Source organism: Littorina saxatilis, linkage group LG3 (assembly GCF_037325665.1).
Source record: "Littorina saxatilis isolate snail1 linkage group LG3, US_GU_Lsax_2.0, whole genome shotgun sequence".
NCBI lineage: Eukaryota > Metazoa > Mollusca > Gastropoda > Littorinimorpha > Littorinidae > Littorina > Littorina saxatilis.
In genome coordinates, this window is record NC_090247.1 from 69,633,742 (window position 1) to 69,657,993 (window position 24,252).

Below are 24,252 nucleotides of genomic sequence, written 5' to 3' on the forward strand. Positions count from 1 at the left end.
CTCTGTTTCTCTCTCTCTCTCTGTCTCTGTCTTTATCTCTGTGTATGTGTCTCTCTCTCTATCTGTCTCTCTGTGTGTGTCTCTCTCTCTTATGTCTCTGTCTATGTATCTCTTTCTCTCTCTCCCTCTCGCTCTCTCCTTCTCTCTTCCTATCTCTCTCCACTTCTATCTCTTTCTCATCTCTTTGTCTCATTCTCTCTACATGTCAGTCTCTCTCTGTCTGTCTCTGATTCTGTCTCTTACTCTGTCTCTCTATCCCTATCTGTCTCTCTGTCCCTCTGTCTTTCTTTCCCCTCTCTCTGTCTCGTTCTCAGGCAAAGGTATATATCTATCTGTCAGCCTTTCTCTGTCCCTCTCTGTCTAATTGTCTCTCTGTTCATGTGTCCCTGTCTCTGTATGTCTCTCTCTGTCTCTCTCTCTGTCTCTCTCTCACTTCCGTGTCTGTCTTTGTCTGTCCCCCTCTCTACCTCCCAGTTGTCCACTCTCTCTCTCTCTCTCTCTCTCTCTCTCTCTCACTCTCACTTCCTCTCCCTTTCACTCTCAATCTCTTTGTCTTTCCTCTCTCTTTCCCCTTCTTTCTCTGTCTCTGTAGCTCACTATTTGTCAGTCTTTCTCTTTCTCTCTGTCTCTATGTCCCTCTCTGCCTGTGTGTGTGTCTCTGTCTGTTTCTCTCTCTCTCTCTCTCTCTTTTTTTTCTCTCTCTCTCGCTTCCTGTTCTCTCTCCCTCGCTCTTTCTTTCTCTTTCTTTCCCCTCTCTTTGTCCCTGTCGCAGTCTCTCTATCTTGTCAGCCTTTCTGTGCCTCTCTGTCTGCCTCTATAACTATTTCTCCTTCTCTGTGCCTCTCTGTCTGCCTCCATAACTATCACTCCTTCTCTGTGCCTCTCTGTCTGCCTCTATAACTATCACTCCTTCTCTGTTCCTCTCTGTCTGCCTCTATAACTATCTCTCCTTCTCTGTGCCTCTCTGTCTGCCTCTATAACTATCTCTCCTTCTCTGTGCCTCTCTGTCTGCCTCTATAACTATCACTCCTTCTCTGTGCCTCTCTGTCTGCCTCTATAACTATCTCTCCTTCTCTGTGCCTCTCTGTCTGCCTCTATAACTATCTCTCCTTCCCTGTGCCTCTCTGTCTGCCTCTATAACTATCTCTCCTTCTCTGTTCCTCTCTGTCTGCCTCTATAACTATCTCTCCTTCTCTGTGCCTCCCTGTCTGCCTCTATAACTATCACTCCTTCTCTGTTCCTCTCTGTCTGCCTCTATAACTATCTCTCCTTCTCTGTGCCTCTATGTCTGCCTCTATAACTATCACTCCTTCTCTGTGCCTCTATGTCTGCCTCTATAACTATCTCTCCTTCTCTGTGCCTCTCTGTCTGCCTCTATAACTATCTCTCCTTCTCTGTGCCTCTCTGTCTGCCTCTATAACTATCTATTTTTACTGTCAGTCGAGGGTTCTAGATGCTACGTCACTGACATCATACATACAATTCCGTACATCACGTGATCAATACCAGCCAATCACGATGAAACATCTGTAAGTCTTTCTCCCTCCATCCACAATTTCATGCGGGGAGGACCGTTTTTGGTCATGAATCCAATGTCACGTGTCATTTGGTTAACCATACAAAATGAATATACAACACCGACCAGCTTGCACCACGTGAGTTGAATCAGCCAATCGCCCTTCTTCAAGTAACAACTGCGATGTGTATAAAACGGAGCACTGTATCGGGTTTGTGACAGACCATTCTGAATTCAGAAGATTGTCTACACTGCTCTCCAACTTGAACACTTCCAGTTTCTGACATTTGATCAAGTCGAGATTGCTCACGTGAGTATTTATCTGTAGATATGTTGCTGGTGATGATGGTGATGATTCTTGATATGTGTCTGAGTGGAAAATATTTCCCTGATTCCAGTGTGATAGCTTGGACACTGTCTTAAATGACCGATATACACCATTAGTTTAAACTTTGAATTTAAAAGGATACACACGAGGGCTGCAGAGATGATTGAGAAGCTTAAAAAATGGCTGGGCGATTATGCTTTGAAGAACTATCCTTCCTTAGAAATGAGATGAGAGAGCTCTGAGTTTTCATTTTAAAGAAGAAATACTTTGCTGAAATCTGCAGTGTCAACGTATATTGTTCAATGTTTCAAGACATATTTTATCTCTTTAGCCCGGACACTGGTTTACATGCTTTTATGTTGTTCTTTAGTGGGTTTTTTTTTATGTCAACGCGTATAAGCAAGGTTGTGAAGCATATTTGTATCTCAAAATTAAGAGTCTATATAAAACGTTGAACAAGTTCCAAATGCAGTATTTCATTGCGTTACTGTTAAACACCCCTTTTTATAATGTGTTTACACAAAATCATACAACAGCAATGCAGCTGATTAATCCTGCACATCAATTTGGTATTTTGCAATCTGCAAATACGTGGTATTAAAATTAACTTGTATCGGTCAATGAAATGATTGACATATACACTATGGGAACACACACATAGGTAAACAAACTGAAACGTACTTTATTGTCGGTTTATAGTTTGTTTTTCTTTTTTTGTTACATTTAGTCAAGTTTTGACTAAATGTTTTAACATAGAGGGGGAGTCGAGACGAGGGTCGTGGTGTATGTGTGTCTGTGTGTGTGTGCGTGTGTGTGTGTGTGTGTAGAGCGATTCAGAGTAAACTACTGGACCGATCTTTATGAAATTTGACATGAGAGTTCCTGGGTATGATATCCCCGGACGTTTTTTCTTTTTTTCGATAAATGTCTTTGATGACGTCATATCCGGCTTTTTGTAAAAGTTGAGGCGGCACTGTCACACCCTCATTTTTCAATCAAATTGATTGACATTTTGGCCAAGCAATTTTCGACAAAGGCCGGACTTCGGTATTGCATTTCAGCTTGGTGGCTTAAAAATTAATTTATGACTTTCGTCATTAAAAATCAGAAAATTGTAATTAAATTTTTGTTTTTACAAAACGATCCAAATTTACGTTCATCTTATTCTTCATTATTTTTTTTATTCCAAAAACATATAAATATGTTATATTCGGATTAAAAACAAGCTCTCAAAATTAAAAATATAAAAATTATGATCAAATTTCCGAAATCGATTTAAAAACAATTTCATCTTATTCATTGTCGGTTCCTGATTCCAAAAACATATAGATATGATATGTTTGGATTAAAAAACACGCTCAGAAAGTTAAAACGAAGAGAGGTACAGAAAAGCGTGCTATGCAGCACAGCGAAACCCTTCCGCGCTAAACAGTCGTGTCAGTTTCACTGCGTTTTGCACGAGCGGCGGACTACGGTCATTGTGAAAAAATGCAGTGCGTTCAGTTTCATTCTGTGAGTTCCACAGCTTGACTAAATGTAGTAATTTCGCCTTACGCGACTTGTACAATATTTTACCCTTGCCAGATCCAAATTTCCGTGTGAATGTGTACGTCTCGTGGAAATTGCGTGGTGTCCTACCTGATTCACGTGATGCCCATGAAAAGTATCTTCAATCTGAAAAGCATAAAGACAAGAAGTAAAATAAAGCCTATTGAGGGAAACTGTATGCTTTTTTGTGCGAATATAACCCACAAGAAATTTGTTCTTTTGAATTCACAAAAGCTATACCACAAAAACGAAGGCCATTCTAACACACACACACACACAATCTCGCGAAGGAACCTCTCACAAATGTGTATAAGGCCAAAAAAAAAAAATAGGTCTGTTTACGGTAACCCGACCGACCCTAGTTTTTTCGCGCGACCCTAGACTTTTTTTTGGCATTTGGGGAAAAAAAAAAATAATAATCTTGTTTCTTTGGCAAAATAACGTAAAAATATGATATTTTTGGGTGTGAAGAGAAGCGAGATTGTGGTGTATAGACGGTGCCAGAGCACAGGTCATATGCATAACTAATGAGCGGAATGCCGTCTTCCCATTGGCCAGCCGGCCCAAGTTCAGTCTCTCTGCCATTTCTGCATCTGCGGTAGCCAGTGCCAGACGTCCCAAACAACTGTGCGAAAATTTTCAACGTTTCAAGGATTTTGGAAAGAGAAGGTACACGTACTTTTACCTTTTTTTGTTTTGTTTTGTTGCTTGATTGTCGAGAGGGGCGATTGAGATCGAAACAGCGGTAATAGGCTCGAGTGGGGCCAATTAGTTGTCTGCAAGGAAAGTTTGGAGTTTGGGAAACTGGGAGACAGCGTGGCACCGTAGGCAGAAACATGTGGTTTCACGTTTGCCGGGAGTGACACTCGAAGGAACGAGGGTGATAGCTAGGTAGACGGTGATGGTACAATTAGCTGACAGCCGTCAGTAAAAGTGTTCAGGGAGAAAAGAAGACAGTATCATCTTCTCCTGGCATTAAAATTGGTCCGAGCAGTGGCAACGCGAATCGCTCGGTCACGTGACTAGTTTCTTTGTGAAGAAAGACGGCGGGAGCGAAAATGTTTACAAGTTGTGCGGTGGTCGGGCACTCTTTCACGTGGAGGTTTCAGCGATTTGTGAACACAGATGAGGGGGTGCGGCCAGATTTAGGTTTTGATGGTTTTGAGCAGATATTCGATGGGAGAGGGGGCCGAAAAATAAGCGACGTTGAATCAATGCTAGAACAGAACAGGGCCATTTTCACCCGGGAAAAAATGGGGAGTGATAGTGCTAATGGTGGGGGACAATAATATTGTTCCCGGAACGACACCGAATAAAGTGTTTCGTGAGCTGTGGCATCTGTGTGTGAGGGTGCAAACATTGGCAAACTCAGTAGTGGTGGTGTCAGGGATGACACAGAGATACAGTGGCTGGGGGGGTTTCAATGACATAGCCAGGGAGGTGAATAGGCTTCTTCATCAACAGCTGAAAACGGCACACAGGATAGTGGGTTTGTTCCCCCACTACGTGGCTTTCCCTCCAGCAGAGAAGTTTGCTCAGTATCAGAAACATTTTTTAGCAGATGGGATTCATCTGTCAGGGTCGGGGCACATGCTACTGTACAGAGCACTGAGAAAAGTTCTGTTGGACAGTCGGCATATAGACCAATGAGGTAAGAAGGTGTTGTGGTTGTTCAGCGGGTGAGAGGGAAGTGGGGGCTAATAGTGATAGCCGGTATCCTCTCGTGCTGATGGCAGAACCACAATAGGGGTAGATGCAGCACGGACGGGGTACCAAGGTTTATTCCCAGACTGAAGTGGTTGGGTTCTACCGAAGACGCCAGACGCAGAGCTTTGATGCCGGGAGTGGAATAGGATGGGGTATCCTTTCCAGCTTTTGGAGTGACGTCATTGTTGGTTCTGGTTTGGTAGAACCGGTTGTGACTTCATGGGGAATGTGTATTGGTACAGCCCGTGCTGCATGATCAGATTGACAGTGTTTTCTTAGGTGTACTCTCGTGCTGAGGGCAGAACCACAATAGGAGGTAGATGCAGCACGAACGGGGTACCAAGGTTTATTCCCAGACTGAAGTGGTTGGGTTCTACCGAAGACGCCAGACGCAGAGCTTTGATGCCGGGAGTGGAATAGGAGGGAATATCCTTTCCAGCTTCTGGAGTGACGTCATTGTTGGTTCTGGTTTGGTAGAACCGGTTGTGACTTCATGGGGAATGTTTTATTGGTACAGCCCGTGCTGCATATATATAAAAAAAAAAAAAAAAAAAAAAAAAAAAAAAAAAAAAAAAAAAAAAAAAATAGGCCCCTGATGCTTAGTGGCCTTTGAAATGTTTCAGGATGTCGAAGCGTCCAACCAAGCGACCGGGGCGTCCCTCAAAGCAGCCCCCGAAGAGGTTTCGAGACGAGGAGGCTGAAGGAGAGGACGAAATGGGCGTGAAGGAGTCGCTAACCCAGCTCCTTGCTGAGCAGAAGGCCCTGAGGAAGGAGATTGCGGAGATTCGGGCCGCCAAGACGCCGGCGCCTGAGGCATCGCCCGCAGGATCGACCACCTCTACGGGTGGAAAATCCAACTCAGGCATGGCTGGGCACTCTGGACACTCCGGTGAGCAATCTAACACTAGCGGTACACAGGCGTGGGCAACCGGCAACCAGAAAATGTTGCCCATTGACCTACACGTGCCAAAGACAATAAAGGAAAAGATCTGGAGCGGTGTGGCGGTTAGGTTCGCAATACTCCTGCCCGCGGACCCGAAGGAAATGCTGGAGGAGGACTCGGATGAGGACGATGAAGACAAAAAGAAGAAGAAGAAGAAGAAAGAAAAGAAACTGTTAACCTTCACAGAGTGGGTGAAGGCCTGGAACATTTATATCACTATACTACAGGACAGAGCGAAAGAGGTACACAGGGGCCTGGGTGCCCACTTTGCTCGGGTGTGTACCCTGCATGAGCTGCAGGGCAATTGGCGGGACTATGACTACCGCTACCGGCTCGCAATTGCTGCAGGAGAAAGGGCATGGGGGGACAGCGACGCGGACCTGTTCGCCACCACCCGCTTAGAGCCTGCCACCCAGACCCATGACGGGGGAAAGAAGAAGCCGCAGGGTGGCGCAGGGGGGAAGACTGGAAGTGGAAACCCAGCCAAAGTGGGGGGCTTCTGCTTCCAGTTCAATGAACAGGGATCTTGCAGCCGCCCCAATTGTGGCTTCAAGCACTTTTGCTCGCAGTGTGGGGGGCAACACGCAATCCGAAAATGCAGCGCCAAAGGGCACCCCTTTCGAGCGGGACGGGGGGGAAAAGAAGCAGGAGAAGGAAAGAAATGAAGACTGGGGCACGGGGGCCACGCCAGTGAAGGCGGACAAGCTGGAAAAGTGGCTGGAAGGGTACGATCCACAGAAGAAGCGGGCTTTAATACAGGGATTCAGAGAGGGTTTCCGGGTAGGGTTCACAGGAGCCCCAAATAGTGTAGTTCAGAAGAACCTGAAGTCAGCAGAAGAAATGCCAGAAGTAGTAGAAGCGCACATAAAGAAGGAAATAGAAGAGGGGAGGTTAGTAGGTCCCTTTAGGCATATTCCTTTTACTCAGTTCCAATGTTCTCCAATCGGCTTGGTAGAGAAAAAGATGAAAGGAAAGTATAGGATGATACATCATCTATCTCACCCGAAGGGGGCATCCATAAATGATTTCATAGAGGAAGACATGGCCACAGTGTCATATGCCAATGTGCAAGATGCAGTACAGTTAGTGCAGACAGTAGGAAATACAGCATTTATGGCAAAAACTGATGTGGAGAAAGCTTTTAGGTTGTTGCCTATTCACCCTAGTGACCAAAACCTCTTCGTACTGAGCTGGCAAGGAAGTTTTTATGTTGATCTTTCGCTTCAGATGGGTTGTTCTTCGTCTTGTCACTTGTTCGAAGAACTAGGCACGGCTTTGGAGTGGATTGCTGTTCAGAAGTTCGGGATACCATTAGTGCACTACCTGGATGATTTTTTCCTTGCGGCAGTATCGAAGCAGCTAGGCAAAGAATACCTAGACAAATTTCTGGGTTTGTGTGAGGAAATAGGAGTTCCCATGGCACCTGATAAGACGGAGGGCCCAGAGACGAGGTTGACATTCCTGGGAATAGAGATAGACACAATCGAAAGAGAAATTCGGCTGCCGGTGGAAAAACTCACGAAGTGTGCCCAAGAAATACAGAACCTACTACAAAAGAAGAAAGCAACAGTGAAGGAAATTCAGTCGGTCATAGGGTTGCTGAACTTTGCTTGCCAGGCAGTGGTGCCAGGGAGGGCGTTCTTGAGGAGATTGATCGACTTGATTAGAGGCATACGCTCTCAGCTATTCTTCGTGAGGCTGAACCAAGGGGTGAAAGAGGATTTGAAGACTTGGCTAACTTTTCTGCAGTCATTTAACGGGAAGTGCTTTTTTCTCATGAACAAGGAAGTATCCTCAGAAGAGCTGGATTTAGTGACGGATGCATCCGGGGCAGTGGGATACGGGGCTTTGTTCGGTAGGCAGTGGTTTCAGGGTAGGTGGTCCGACTGGTGGCGACTCCAAAATATCACCCTACTGGAATTGTATCCTATCGTTTTGGCTCTGGAGACATGGGCGCTGGCCTTTCAGAACAAATACTTAGTCATTCATACAGATAATTTAGATTTAGTATCCGTAATTACTAAGCAGACATCAAAAGAACCCCTGGTGATGATTCTGGTGAGACAATTGGTCTTGTGCTGTTTACGGAACAATATTGTTGTCCGCAACGGGGCCGTTGTTCCGAGCTATGTCGGGGGCACCCATAACGGCCAGGGAATTCAACGAGCAACTACAGTTGGTTTTCCAATTTTGTGGCCTGCCCAAACAGAACTTCAAATCGCATAGCTTTAGGATTGGGGGTGCCTCCCACATGGCTCGGAACGGGGCATCGGACGCTCAAATCCGTCAGGCGGGCAGATGGTCTTCTAACGCTTTCTTGTCTTACATCAGGGTGCACAACTGGTAGATCAGGTAAAACGTAGGGCTTCTCTCGGTGTGCAGTGCAACAGAAAGGGGGAGGTCAGGCACATGTCTGCGTGCAGTGCAGCAGAACATTAACATGGGATCACAGGTGTGCAGTGCAGCCTGGGATTATAAGAAAGTGTGCAGTGCAACTTTCCGAGAAAGGTCGATTTTGCTTGGTGGCGGTACCTGATGTGAGTCATCAGGTGGTGGCGCGTACCGCCGGATTGGTGGTGAATGACAGACATTATGTATTTAATCGATGTGCTTTAATTGGGCTAAAACACAATGTTTATTGTTTTTTAGAGTTGCCAATATAAGTTTTTTGATGATGGTCTAATGAGCGGATGCAGAAAGCGGTAGATAAAGGGAAGTAACCCGGTGACCAGTCTAGTAAAATTTGACAGCTTGTTGGTGAAGCTGGAAACAAGAACAAAAAACAGTAAGCTAATACATAGTGGACAATGCCATCTATGATGTGTAAGACAATTTTTGTTCTTGGTGAATTTATGCAAATGTACAACCCAATGTATATGATTATGTCAATCATAGTTTTTGTGGAATTTATGAAAATATTCCACTGATTTTGTATGCATTATCTGCGCTGAAAATGAACGACCTGTGGTGTCGACCAATAAACATTTTCAGCGTAAACTGGCAATGAACGTTTCATGTGGTTGTGGTGGTGACTGTGGCGCTGGCTGGCGCTGGCTGATTGTCCGGTTTCGGAAAACTTTTTATCTTAAATTCTTGTCTATCCTCGCACATCTGAACATGCAAAAATGATTTTATGCACAGCATAAATGATATTTTTGGGTGTGAAGAGAAGCGAGATTGTGGTGTATAGACGGTGCCAGAGCACAGGTCATATGCATAACTAATGAGCGGAATGCCGTCTTCCCATTGGCCAGCCGGCCCAAGTTCAGTCTCTCTGCCATTTCTGCATCTGCGGTAGCCAGTGCCAGACGTCCCAAACAACTGTGCGAAAATTTTCAACCCCACCGCCATCCCCTTACTCCACCATAACGTAGTTGTGTGGGCGCGTACCGCCGGATTGGTGGTGAATGACAGACATTATGTATTTAATCGATGTGCTTTAATTGGGCTAAAACACAATGTTTATTGTTTTTTAGAGTTGCCAATATAAGTTTTTTGATGATGGTCTAATGAGCGGATGCAGAAAGCGGTAGATAAAGGGAAGTAACCCGGTGACCAGTCTAGTAAAATTTGACAGCTTGTTGGTGAAGCTGGAAACAAGAACAAAAAACAGTAAGCTAATACATAGTGGACAATGCCATCTATGATGTGTAAGACAATTTTTGTTCTTGGTGAATTTATGCAAATGTACAACCCAATGTATATGATTATGTCAATCATAGTTTTTGTGGAATTTATGAAAATATTCCACTGATTTTGTATGCATTATCTGCGCTGAAAATGAACGACCTGTGGTGTCGACCAATAAACATTTTCAGCGTAAACTGGCAATGAACGTTTCATGTGGTTGTGGTGGTGACTGTGGCGCTGGCTGGCGCTGGCTGATTGTCCGGTTTCGGAAAACTTTTTATCTTAAATTCTTGTCTATCCTCGCACATCTGAACATGCAAAAATGATTTTATGCACAGCATAAATGTTTTTGGGGGAAAAAAAAAAGAAAAAAAAACCCCTACCGACCCTATTTTTTTGGGCCTATGTTACCGTAAACAGACCTATTTTTTTTTTGGCCTAAATAAAATGTCAACAAGCACCGAGGCTAACCATCTTACAGTCCTAAAATAAAAAGGGAAATGGCAAATTGAAAATCTGCGAAGATTATTATCAGTCTGAGTTTACAAGGTTGCAGAATGTGTAGAATACGTGAGACAGAGATACCAATTTCTGAAACTACATGACGGAAGAAGCTTGGTAAAGAAGATGTTTTATAGCGGCAATGGATGTTGTTTCTTGTTTAGGCAGGAGGGGGTGGGGTTGAAGGTCTTGAAACTCCGCACCCTCTACATTTAAACTTAGCCTAAAAATCATTGCGACAAGTGACACTATTTGGCATAATTTTCGGATAAAAAACCCTTCTTAAACAGGGATCATATGACCGCCGCTCAAATAAGGGTACCCCCAAAGTCGACCTAACAAAAGCGTAAGGTACCAATAAAAAAATCGTCCAAAAATCATAACAGGCAAATATTGGCAACCTTTACAAACGCAAAGAAAGTAAAATCAATTATCTACGCAGAACATGTCGTTTTGTCTCGCCGACTTGCGTATTTCGTGTGCTTTGCCATTCCTTCTGACGCAGGTGTCGATGCCATAAACGGTCAAAAAAGGGAGGGTTTCGCATCAATGTTAACGGGTGCCATGACAAAAAGCGATGTATTTCAGCAATGACCTTGTAGGCTGCTTTGCAATTTTCAGGATGTAATGCCTACATACTAAACGTACTTTGAGTAACATTTCGGATTGTTGCAGGTATTTTGATGCTATGCAATGAGAAAGAGTTTTGAAAACCCATTATCGGATTGTTCACTTACCCTCGAACACATTCATGACTTCGCATGTCTTCAGACAAATGATCCGAAAGTTGTGCCAGATAGTTAAGTGGACTGCCTTAAATCAAATAGAAAGTTGTGCCAGATAGTTAAGTGGACTGCCTTAAATCAAATAGAAAGTTGTGCCAGATAGTTAAGTGGACTGCCTTAAATCAATAGAAAGTTGTGCCAGATAGTTAAGTGGACTGCCTTAAATCAATAGAAAGTTGTGCCAGATAGTTAAGTGGACTGCCTTAAATCAATAGAAAGTTGTGCCAGATAGTTAAGTGGACTGCCTTAAATCAAATAGAAAGTTGTGCCAGATAGTTAAGTGGACTGCCTTAAATCAAATAGAAAGTTGTGCCAGATAGTTAAGTGGACTGCCTTAAATCAAATAGAAAGTTGTGCCAGATAGTTAAGTGGACTGCCTTAAATCAAATAGAAAGTTGTGCCAGATAGTTAAGTAGACTGCCTTAAATCAAATAGAAAGTTTCATAATAACATCCTGAAGAAGTTTGCCGAAATATTAAAAAAGAAAAATCTAACCTGGTTAATGATATATCCACTTTTGTTTTAATTATCTTATCTAATCTAATCTAATCTAATCCAATCTAATCTATTCTTATCTAATCTTTTCTAACCTTATCTTATCTTATCTTATCTTACCTTACCTTATCTTCCAGGATGCGTGTGGCACTAGCGTTATGCCTGCTGTGTGTGACGGCTGTGGTGATGTCCTTCGATGTGGAGGTTCAAGTCGATCTCTCGGGTAAGATTCTTCCATGTCCATCATAGCGACTGCATGACCTAGTAATGCATGAAGCACAAAATGCGTTATGCGTGCACTGGGCGGTCAGCTGATCTAATCTCTCTGTTAAAACTGACCGGAGTGCCATGTAAATTATAATTATAAAATGTTTGGCTTTGTTTGTTCGATAAATGTCTTTGATGACTTTGTATTCTGCATTTGAAAAAAGTGGAGGCGTCGCTGTCACGACCTCTTTTTTTTTTTAATCAAATTGATTGAAGTTTTTGTTAATATGGTTTTTAACGATTTGAACAGATGTATTATTTCAAGCTTTCCCAATGTGGCTTGCATTTTGACTTGTACGCTTCAGAGTCTCTCCACCTCACAGTAGACAAGCAGGTCTCGGCCATCAACCCAAACCTTGTGAATTTTTGTCTGCTACGAAAGAGTGCGTGAATAACTGTCTTTCAGAACATAGATACACAGACATACGTGCATATGTACGTTAGTATTAATATTAAGACATACCTTTATTTTGCCAGTGATTCATTTTAAGTTACAGTTATGTTACCACCAGATGAAACAACGGAGATCACAAAAGACTGCTTTCTAACTGTCCCAAGTTGGCTCAGCCGAATTGTCCAGATCTATTTTGGCCAATCATCACAAAGACATAATATTATATTACTCCATGACTGCTACCGAGTGCAGCTCAATTCATCTTGTAAACTTTCTGTTCCTCGTCCGGCGACACTTATACCAAGAAATAAGCGTTGTGCGAGCACAGAACCATTACAAAAACAGCACAATCGCGAACATGTTATTTGCCTCCCAAAAGAAACGGTTGCAAAGGAGTGACCTACCTATATCAATGTAAGCCATTCAGTCGACGTCATTTTACCCCAAAAATCTTTGTTGATAAAATCTCTCTCAAAAATACAATACTTTTGCTGAATATTATATAACAATTCATATTCGCACACATAATCATGTATTCATGTTTAACGTAAGCTGCGTCATTTCTATGTCAACTTTCCGCATGGGACATTCGTCTCGGTGTTTGCAGACTCTCTGTCTTTGCTGCTTGTCATTGACACTGTAGTTTGACAGAGACAAAAGAAGCAGTTTGGCAAGTTAATTTGCATACACGTGACCTCATTCTGCCGTGATTCTGATTTCAGGGGGTGGAGGTGGCATGCAGAGAAGAGTCTGGACCTTTGGAGGACGCCGCGGTAAACGTTCTTTGATTGGATACAATAGTGTGTGTGTGTGTGTGTGTGTGTGTGTGTGTGTGTGGTTGGTTGAATGCATGCGTGCATGAGTTGTCTCTGAGTGTGTAGGTGCGTGCGTGAGCACGTGCGTTTGTACTTGTGTGTCTGTTCGTCCGTGAGAAATATGTTGTCAGAAAACTGTTTCGAGGTTTTGGCTATGTATGCATCTACCAGTTTGCGAAGGCGTTTTGTAGGTCCCCCACCCCCCCCCCCCCCCCCCCCCTTTCCTCGCCAGACGTTGATCACTGATCTGTTTTGCATCGTGCAGGGAACAGACCCAGAAATTGTGTGGAGGCCCGGCGTCGCCACCCTCGGAGTGGTGTGGTCAATATCTACCCTAAAAGAAACAACAAACGGCTACGGGTCTACTGTGACCAGGACACTGATGGTGGGGGCTGGCTGGTAGGTGGTGCAATGACACAAGGACGCGCGCTTGCACACACACACACACACACACACACACACACACGCGCGCGCGCGCGTGCGCACTTACACACGCACACACAGAAATACACAAACACACACACACACACACACACACACACACACACACACACACACACACACACACACACACACTCAAGTTTGCTGGTGTTTCATTGATCAGCTACTTTTCCTTGCTGATGTCAGCTTTGTAAATGATGTACCAGGTGTTTCAACGCCGACAGGATGCCTCAGTGAATTTCACCAGGAACTGGGCGTCCTATAAGAGGGGCTTCGGTGACCTGAGTGGAAATTTCTGGCTGGGTGAGTCATTGCTCAGCTGGTCATGTGATCACTTTTTTCAACACGAAAACAAACCAACCACCGGGTCTGTTAAAAGGACCAAAGATAGCCTAGAGATGTACACAGTATATTTGTACAGTTAGAAATTATAGCATGAAACACCGAGAATATTTTGAAAGCACAGTCTTCCTCCTGCACACGATTCTGGATAATTATTGCATTTTTACTGATCACATAACAAAAACAAGAGGCGAAGCCTTCAAGGCTCACGTAAGAAATCGACAAACAGTAACACAAACTCAATCACTCCGTCACACACACACACACAGTACACAGTACACACACACACACACACACACACACACACACACACACACACACACACACACACACACACGCGCGCACACACACACACACACACACACACACTCACACATACACCACACACACACACACACACACACACACACACACACACAGAAAGAGCATAGGTGAAACTGCAAGAAAGCGAGACACTAGATCTAGATCTGTCTGTCTGCATGTACATGGACACGACTGCCAAATAGTCTCGGCCCGCTCAAAATAACAATCACCGAGACTTTCAGTAATTCCATCGCGTGACGTCTAACCCTCGTACGTCATAATGTGACGTCAATGTAATATGACGTCTTCAAATGTTAAAGTTTCTACCACAGACATACATACATACATACATACATACGCACGCACGCACGCACGCACGCACAGACAGACAAAAATTAGCATCGCATAGGCTACACTTCGTGAGCCAACAGCTGTTGTCATTGGTCAACTAGGAACGGTATGTCAATTCATCATTATCGCGCAGGAAGTTCCCAGTGAATTTGATATCGCACAGGAAGTAGTTTTCTCGCCTCAAGAAAACATAAGTCTCCCATTTCTTAAAAGCACACATTTAAAAAAGGAAAGTATAAGAACAGGTGTAAGTTAGGAAAGTGATTCTACAACAAAGTCCTCAACCTGAGCCAAACCTACGCACACCCAGTATACAGACAGAGGTATGAAGTGTGTGTGGAATGTTGTTGGCGTTGACTCCCTGTGCGTTGACGTCAAACAGAAATTTCTATCGCTGTTAATACTTTCCATAAATGTATAAAAATACTTTCCAGCACTGTATAAACATACTCTCCAGGTCTTGACGCTCTGCACATGTTGACGTCCAGCCAGAGGTATGAACTGTGTGTACTGATACTTCCCAGGTCTTGACGCCCTGCACAATCATGTTGACGTCCAGACAGAAGTATGAACTGTGTGTGTTGATACTCTCCAGGTCTTGACGCCCTGCACATGTTGACGTCCAGACAGAGGTATGAACTGTGTGGGTTGATATTGTTAAGGTCTTGACGCCCTGCACATGTTGACGTCCAGACAGAGGTATGAACTGTGTGTGTTGATACTCTCCAGGTCTTGACGCCCTGCACATGTTGACGTCCAGACAGAGGTATGAACTGTGTGTGTTGATACTCTCCAGGTCTTGACGCCCTGTACATATTGACGTCCAGACAGAGGTATGAACTGTGTGTACTGATACTTCCCAGGTCTTGACGCCCTGTATATATTGACGTCCAGACAGAGGTATGAACTGTGTGTGTTGATACTCTCCAGGTCTTGACGCCCTGCACATGTTGACGTCCAGGCAGAGGCATGAACTGTGTGTACTGATACTTCCCAGGTCTTGACGCCCTGCACATGTTGACGTCCAGACATATGAACTGTGTGTACTGATACTTCCTAGGTCGTGACGCCCTGTACATATTGACGTCCAGACAGAGGTATGAACTGTGTGTGTTGATACTTTTCAGGTCTTGACGCCCTGCACAAGTTGACTTCCGGACAGACATACAAACTTCGTGTGGACCTTACGAAGTGGTCATCGGCGAAAGGTTACGCCACCTACAGCAACTTCTCCATCAGCGGCAGCAGCGACAACTACCGTCTGCGCTTTAACAGCTTTACAGGGGGCAGCGCTGGTAAGTAGACCTGGTCGTCACCATTAGCAGCTGCAGCAGCAGTGATATAGTATTAGTATTACCACTTTAGTGCACCCTGTGACTAATCTGACGTACCAGCACTGATTGAAGGTGACCTGCTTAATTTTTTTTTATAGCGGTCAGGCTTTTATTTACTACTCTAAAAATAAATATGACAAACTAAATGTTTAAATTAAATTAAATCCGCGTGACTTACATTAAGTAATGACATTTTTCATATCTTAACCGATACACTTGACCTTGTAAAAGTATCGAAAAGCAGACTTGTTGGTGAGTGCTGCACAGAGCAGCAAGGCATGTTGACCTGCTCACTTGAACATTACATGATCAAAGTTCTGAAGAATCAAATGCCTATAGAAATCTCCTTAATAAATAAATAAATTGCGTCACTCATTATACGTCAGATGTATTATGTACGTCATGTCCTTACTGTCCATCCTTGAGTAATAAAGTTCGTTCGTTCGTTCGTTCGTTCGTTCATTGATTTTGGGTCTGTAGCTCTTTCTTGGACAAGAAATAGCGAAGCAAGTAATGCATGTTCATCACGGTTTACTGTGTGAGATTTGTGTGTGTGAGCACTTCATCTGTTAATATTTATACCGCTAGTTGAGTGATCGGCTGTTGTAGGTCACCAGAATGCTGACTGACAGGTATAGGGGAGAAGGACCCTAATATGGACCAGTTCCTTGTATGGCCCACCTCCTAATCTGACAAACTTACGGTAGAAGAGCGCCCAGAACCAATTGTTTTCTCCACATTTGCCCTCTTTGGATAACATGCACATTCAAAACAGCTGTGGACTCACAAACAACAAAAACCTTCAAGCTTTTTCACTGTTTCTACACTTCTGGCAGCGTTCATTCTAAATAAAACACTTGAAACAGACTAGTTTCTGACCAAAGCTGATAAAAAGCTAAATTTCCACATAAGACAGCTTAGACAGTAATTAATTGTTACGTTTTAGCAGCGTATTCCCGTCTTTCAAGCGGAACAATAATCGCAAAATCATAAAGTATGTGTGTGTCCTCTGATGTGCGCCACCTACAACTAGCTAAAGAGAACAACAGATAAAGACTGGTTTTAGTATTTCAATAAGAAGATCCTTACAAATGATTTATAATTAGCGCTAAAACAAATCTATCATGCAGTCTTCTTTACGTCCAAGTTGACAGTTTCATGTATTTTCTCTCTGTTCCTGATTAGTTTTTTGTTATTTGTCCTGTTCGTACTCAAACAAATGAATCTGATTGATATTTGCGTTATTCTAACTTATACACCGAGTTGTATCATGCTATTTTGAAGTGTATTACGCTTTCGACAATGATTCGTGATGGCCTCTTCGGTGGTGCCCGTAAGCTCCTAATATGTGCTTTTTTCGACACTAATTTTTGCTGAAAGTTTATCAAAGCTTATTTGATCAGAATAGGTCTGAAGGTTAACATGAGAGAGAACAACTACAACAAGTCGCGTAAGGCGAAAATACAATATTTAGTCAAGTAGCTGTCGAACTCACAGAATGAAACTGAACGCAATGCAACGCAGCAAGACCGTATACTCGTAGTCCACCGCTCACGGCATAGGCAGTGAAATTGACAAGAAGAGCGGGGTAGTAGTTGCGCTAAGAAGGATAGCACGCTTTTCTGTACCTCTCTTTGTTTTAACTTTCTGAGCGTGTTTTTAATCCAAACATATCATATCTATATGTTTTTGGAATCAGGAACCGACAAGGAATAAGATGAAAGTGTTTTTAAATTGATTTCAACAATTTAATTTTGATAATAATTTTTATATATTTAATTTTCAGAGCTTGTTTTTAATCCAAATATAACATATTTATATGTTTTTGGAATCAGAAAATGATGGAGAATAAGATGAACGTAAATTTGGATCGTTTTATAAATTTTTAATTTATTTTACAATTTTCAGATTTTTAATGACCAAAGTCATTAATTAATTTTTAAGCCACCAAGCTGAAATGCAATACCGAAGTCCGGGCTTCGTCGAAGATTGCTTGACCAAAATTTCAATCAATTTGGTTGAAAAATGAGGGCGTGACAGTGCCGCCTCAACTTTCACGAAAAGCCGGATATGACGTCATCAAAGACATTTATCAAAAAAATGAAAAAAACGTTCGGGGATTTCATACCCAGGAACTCTCATGTCAAATTTCATAAAGATCGGTCCAGTAGTTTAGTCTGAATCGCTCTACACACACACACACACACACACACACACACACACACACACACACACACACACACACACACACGCACAGACAGACAGACACACATACACCACGACCCTCGTCTCGATTCCCCCCTCGATGTTAAAATATTTAGTCAAAACTTGACTAAATATAAAAATCACAAAATGGAAGTACTTTGCGATGAAACAATCCAGTTATCAGCATGAAACAAAATGTGGTCCATACTCTGTACCTTTATGCTATTCAAATCGGAGTGATCCAGTCCCAATTAGGCTGTTCCATCAAAGTCCCTGGGTCGATTCGAATTTTATTTTGGTCGAAATTAAGCGGCAATAAGACAGTTCTTTCCAATATGCTAGCTGTAAGCAAATGATAGCAGACATGTCTTGGAAAAGATATCAACGATCGCCTACCGGTTCATGTCAAAATCTATTTTCTCGACATGTCTGTCATCATTTGATGTCATCAGATTAGAAACAACTCCTGGTACGGGAGTGTGTATGTGTTCTTGACCCTTTATTCTCTCTCGTGGTACAGGAGTGGGTATGTGTTCTTGATCCTTTATTCTCTCTTGTGGTACAGGAGTGGGTATGTGTTCTTGACCCTTTACTCTCTCTCTCTCTCTCTCTCTCTCTCTCTCTCTCTCTCTCTCTCTCTCTCTCTCTCTCTCTATCTCTCTCTCTCTCTCTCTCGCTCTCTCTAACACTTAGACACACATACACACACACACACACACACACACACACGCACGCACGCACGCACGCACGCACACACACACACACACACACTATACTCTCTGATCCTTCTCTGTACAGGGGACAGTCTGACCTACCACAAAAACATGCAGTTCAGCACTGCCGACGCAGACCACGACAAGACCAGTGGTGGCAATTGCGCAAGACACTGGCACAGCGCTTGGTGGTACAACATCTGTCACCACAGCCATCTCAACGGTATCTACAAAAGCAGCAGGGTTTCAGGCTATGATGGGGTAGTGTGGTACCATTTCGATTCTGCGTACTCGCTGAAGTTCTCAGAAATGAAATTTAAACCTATGTAAACTTTTATTTCAAAACTGAGTTAAGATTGGAGTCTATCCCCTGTAAAAGTTGTTTTTTTCAGTCAAAATTTCTGTAAGTTTAGGGAGTGTCGAGGCAGGAAAAAAACCCAAATAAATTAAGGTTTTAACCTTCTAAGTTCCAAGATAATAATAATAATAATAATAATAAATGAGCATTTATATAGTGCAGCATCATAACTTTACAATTATGCTCTTTGCGCTTGACACATTTAAAATTAAAACACAGTTATACAAGCATTTACATATATCTACATTCATAGTCAACAACGCTTAATTAAAAGATAACGACTAAAAACTTGAGTATTGGGTATCAGATTGTTCCACTAAGTCACCGCTATAACAAAAACCTTTATGATTCTCATGTGGATATGTCAACACATTAATAATCAAATGATCATACCAGTAACTATATTGAACCAAAAAACAGTTACTTTGCTGGTAAATGGGAAACCAAAACGACAAGTTCAAACATAAAACACAAACAAACATTTAATTAAACGGGAAATGTAAGAAACTTCAACACCTTGGTCGAATGCACGGTTGAATATCCTTAAGATCACAGTATGAATAACCCTTAACAAACTAACTTTTGAAATTCAGTGTTTCTGCTACCCCTGTCCACTACCCATTTAAAGGCATACTAACGCACTCCCGTGTTTACAAAGTGTAGTTTGCCCACAATCGATGTCAAACGCACCATAAGACCATATAATGACGATACGTCACCATGCGCGGACCATAATACATGCATTACAGCTTGTTCTAGCCTCTGAAAAAGTGAGGATGTCAACAAAGCCGCGGTGTTCTCTCCCTTGCATCAACGTTACATGTGTTGCCAAATCTATAAATAGGACGATCCAGATCAAAATGAAAATTCAAATATCTCAACATTTAAGGGGTCCTAGACCACAATATTTTGCAGGGAACTTAATTTAGTCTGTCTCCAGCTGTTGGTAAAGCAATTAGCGTGTATAGTCATCGAGTACATATGGCTTTAACAAAAACGTGTTTCTAGTCTTAACCTGTGATTAGGTAATTGAAAGGTAAATAACACTTAAAAAGTGTTTGTGTAAATTCAGGAGTTGCTAAGAAGAAAAAGAAATAACAAGTAAAGGAAGCATTAACCTTTATTAATATGATAATATATACAAATTGCGGATAGGGTAGACTTTTGCTAAAGAATCACAACTGAATAAATGAATCAAATTAAATAGAAAAAAATCGATTATCTTGTTTACAATACCTGGTTTCAATCGTTCAATGCTGTATAGCCTTTTAATTTGGGACATGTCAGTTGGGGTAAAACCCTGTTTTAATTCTACTTTCTGGTCTTAGGGGTTGACTCCAGCCTTAAACTGGATTGTTGCAAAATCTAAGGACCAGACCCGTTGATGTTCACGTGATTATACTCACGTAGTAGCTCATAATAAAGAATACAACATCTGCATCTTTGTCACGAATATTGTGTGTGTGTGGGTGTGTGTGTGTGTGTGCGTGCGTGCGCGTGTGTACGTGTGAGTGTGCGTGTGTGTGTGTGTGTGTAAGAGAGAGAGAGCAGCTGCTACTGCTTGGTTTCAATGTGAGTGCACCTCTCTCACACTATGTCTGTCTCTCTGTCTATCTATCTAGAGCACTTTGTCTGTGTCTGTTAGTTCTCCCCCCCTCTCTCTCTCTAACTCTCTCTCTCTCGCGCTCTTCAGACACAGACATTCCAACACACACACAAATGCACACACACACAAAAATGCACACACACAAATGCACACACACACAAGGCACTGGCCTTTTTCGGAAATGAATTCATGAAAGAGTTCAAATCACCCTAGCTAGTGGTCAGGGTGTCGCTTTTTGGTATGTAGCAAAGTGGAAGGCGGAATGGGACTTTAAACGATATGCATCAAGTTTGGTATTGACTTGGGACATATCTATGGCAAATCCTTGCACCGAAATCCATCTCTTTTTCCTCCACAGAATTACAGAGAATTTATCTGTACATACACGATTGTATAAATGATGTCTGATTGTGATTGGGTGACTGACAAAATAATAAGTAGTTTCTATAGGAGTGTATTGAATATGAAGCAGATGGTGCTGACATTAATGTGTGTGTGTGTAATTATTAGTCAGGTACCATGTCTTTTTGTAATTTCTCTCTATCACCAGAAAGACCTAACGTTGAACCGACATTTATGCCAGGCTGAAGATCTAAGTAAAGGGTGGATGACAGATTGACAGTGTTATTTTCAACACACACACACACATTCACGCGCGAGAACACGCACGCAGATACATACGCAGAAACGCACACACACACTCACAAGTACACACACACTCACAAGTACACACACACTCACAAGTACACACACACACACACACACATACACACACACGAGCGTGCAAAGCAATGCAAGTGTGTGCCCAAAAGTGGCATGTTATTATCTCTTGTCCGATATCGTAATATTCATAGAACAGCAAAGAACTGTATTTCCTACTAGCGTCTTCCGCACCGCAGACAAAAATATAAATACAAAACCAAGCAAACAAAATAAACATACAAACTGAGTTTTGAAAAGGAATTGATGTGCACATTTGGTCCGCACCTCACGAGAAACTGAGCATGCAAAAACCAATGTTTGAGAAAATGGTTTTAAGTCAGTTTTTCTTAAAGCGGGTGACACAGTTGAGCTGCCAGGATGGATTGTACCCCACACCTTTTTTTCAAAAGAGACCACTATCAGGAAATGTGACATTCAATTGATTAAACTGTCGTCTGGCATATTCAAAAGTTCATTTATCTGTTCTTAATTCAACGCAAAAACCGTTATGCAATTCCTAATCGTTGAAAGCTCAACACCCAAATCTTTGCAGAATGCCTTTTCGATCAACATTCAATGCATAAACAGAAACATTATTAGAATTTGAATGTATTCAAAAACCAACGTAGAAAAAAGTTTGTTGTAGTCTTTCTTCATTGCCCTATAGACCTAAGGACTGTGGAACAATAGTGACACACAGGGGTAGAAGTCACGCACGTTCTGACAACTGCCTTTTCAAACGTAGAAATCTACAGCCAAAAGAGGCGTGTCTCTAAGTTCTTTCTGTCTTTATTTGGTGTTTAACGTCGTTTTCAACCACGAAGGTTATATCGCGACGGGGAAAGGGGGGAGATGGGATAGAGCCACTTGTCAATTGTTTCTTGTTCACAAAAGCACTAATCAAAAATTTGCTCCAGGGGCTTGCAACGTAGTACAATATATTACCTTACTGGGAGAATGCAAGTTTCCAGTACAAAGGACTTAACATTTTTTACATACTGCTTGACTAAAATCTTTACAAAAATTGACTATATTCTATACAAGAAACACTTAACAAGGGTAAAAGGAGAAACAGAATCCGTTAGTCGCCTCTTACGACATGCTGGGGAGCATCGGGTAAATTCTTCCCCCTAACCCGCGGGGGGTACCTACAATCAAGGTGCTCGTCTGAAGAACAGAACTTCCTTAAGATGCTATAGCTATTCAGCGTCTTTGTTATAAGCCTTCATGGAGACGCTTCAGCAAAACAAAAGGTTCCTCGTTTCAAGCTTTCCGTCAGGTGTCAGCCACATAGCTTCATCCTTGCAATCCTTTTCGATTGGAGGTTTCAACCAATGAGCGTTGTTTCAAACTGTCCTGTAGAAGATTCAGCCAATAAGCGGTTCCGTTACAAGCCTTCGCACACATGGTCCAGTCAATGAGCGTCTTCTTTACACGATTTGATTATTAGCGTATTCAGCCAATGAGCGTTGTTGTTACAAACTGTCCTGTAGAAGCTTCAGCCAATAAGCGATTTCGTTACAAGCCTTCGCACAGATGATCCAGTCAATGAGCGTCTTTACAAGATTAGATTGGAGGTTTCAACCAATGAACGTTGTTGTTACAAAGTGTCCTGTAAAAAGCTTTAGATAACTAGCGATTTCGTTACAAGCCGTCCCACGGAGACTCCAGCCAATGAGCGTGTTCGTTACAAGCCCATGGAGTCCAGTTCACGTGACATCTGGCACGTGGCTAAGAGCGGACAGAAGTGGACGATCAGGCAGTCCTGGCAAATGCTTCCCTGAAAGTAGAGATCATGGAAATCGGATCAGAATGTTGTCTTGGTGATCTAGTATTTTACAGTAATGATATTATTGCCAGCGTTAAAGAGAGACAAACACACAAACAGTCCGACAGAGATACAGGACGGATCAAGAATCACAGGCAATAGCAGAGAAGCCAAAAACACATGCAGACAGACACACACACATTCAGACCGATCGACTGATAATCTGACACACACACACACACACACACACACACACACACACACACACACACACACGCACGCACGCACGCACGCACGCACGCACGCACGCACTCGAATGTTATCTTTTCAAAGTTAACAGAAATGTTCAAAATCACTGAACAGCATTGAAATTTAGCCAGCCTTCATATCAGCAGCTGCCTAAAGGCATACGCTTTCTACAGCACTGTACAACACAAAAAAAGACATGAGAAAGAGAGAGAACAAACAGCACTCAAATCCACCCCAGACCTTAATGCCCCCCATGGTCCGTAGTTTGACCCTCATGGCGGTCAGTCCACCCGGGATGGCGCAGGCGATGAAGGCACACTCGTTCATGCGGTTAGCTACCCGGCACAGCAGACACGGTGTGCAGAAACAAGCACACGCACCTGCAAGGAATGGTAACACATGTGTACGACATAAGAACACTCCCAATTCTTACCAAGGCCTTTCAAAACCAACACAGCGTGCTTTCGCGCAATATCTTCAAGTCTAACATTAACTTTTGGAATAGTTACCTAATATTGTTGTTATTGCTCATTATCATCATCAGCTGCATCATCAGCTGCAGCAGCAGCAGCAGCAGCAACAACCACAACAAGAACCACAACAACAGCAACAGCAACATCAACACTATAACCAACAACAACAACAACCACGACAACAACAATAAAAGTAACAACAACAACAACAACAACAACAAAAACAACACCAACAACGAAAACAACAACAACGACACCAACAACGACACCAACAACAACAACAACAACTCACAGGAAGTGATGTCATTGAGACAGCCAAAGACACCGGTGCTCCAGCCTCTAACGCCTTCGGGGTCCACGAACAGTCGCGTCATTCTGCCTCCCGCTTCTTTTCCGGGCTGGTTGATCACTATAGACTGAACAGACACACAGCAATGAGTCATGATGTAGTCCATCAAACATATGACATACATTTTAA

General features: G+C 42.7%; 2 protein-coding genes and 1 long non-coding RNA gene across 3 annotated transcripts in view; 1 reads left to right on the forward strand and 2 right to left on the reverse strand.

Annotated features, from left to right (window-relative positions):
* Positions 1-24,252, reverse strand: part of LOC138963126 (uncharacterized) — a 154,160-nt gene that overhangs the window by 33,805 nt on the left and 96,103 nt on the right. The gene's annotated exons all lie outside the window — the stretch shown is intronic.
* On the forward strand, positions 1,670-20,414 carry LOC138963114 (ficolin-1-A-like). Its single transcript, XM_070335140.1, has 7 exons — positions 1,670-1,826; positions 11,591-11,676; positions 12,837-12,887; positions 13,195-13,328; positions 13,577-13,673; positions 15,494-15,661; positions 18,704-20,414. The coding sequence occupies exons 2-7, from the start codon at positions 11,592-11,594 to the stop codon at positions 18,946-18,948; spliced, it is 780 nt and encodes a 259-aa protein (XP_070191241.1). The 5' UTR covers positions 1,670-1,826; position 11,591; the 3' UTR covers positions 18,949-20,414.
* The window catches only part of LOC138960990 (placenta-specific gene 8 protein-like), a 4,834-nt gene continuing 2,646 nt past the window's right edge, over positions 22,065-24,252 (reverse strand). Inside the window, exons 2-4 of the mRNA XM_070332608.1 lie at positions 24,067-24,190; positions 23,542-23,681; positions 22,065-23,064 (exon numbers count right to left, since the gene is read on the reverse strand). Of these exons, the coding sequence (XP_070188709.1) occupies positions 22,972-23,064; positions 23,542-23,681; positions 24,067-24,190 (357 nt within the window). The 3' untranslated portion in view covers positions 22,065-22,971. The remainder of the gene's footprint in view (positions 23,065-23,541; positions 23,682-24,066; positions 24,191-24,252) is intronic.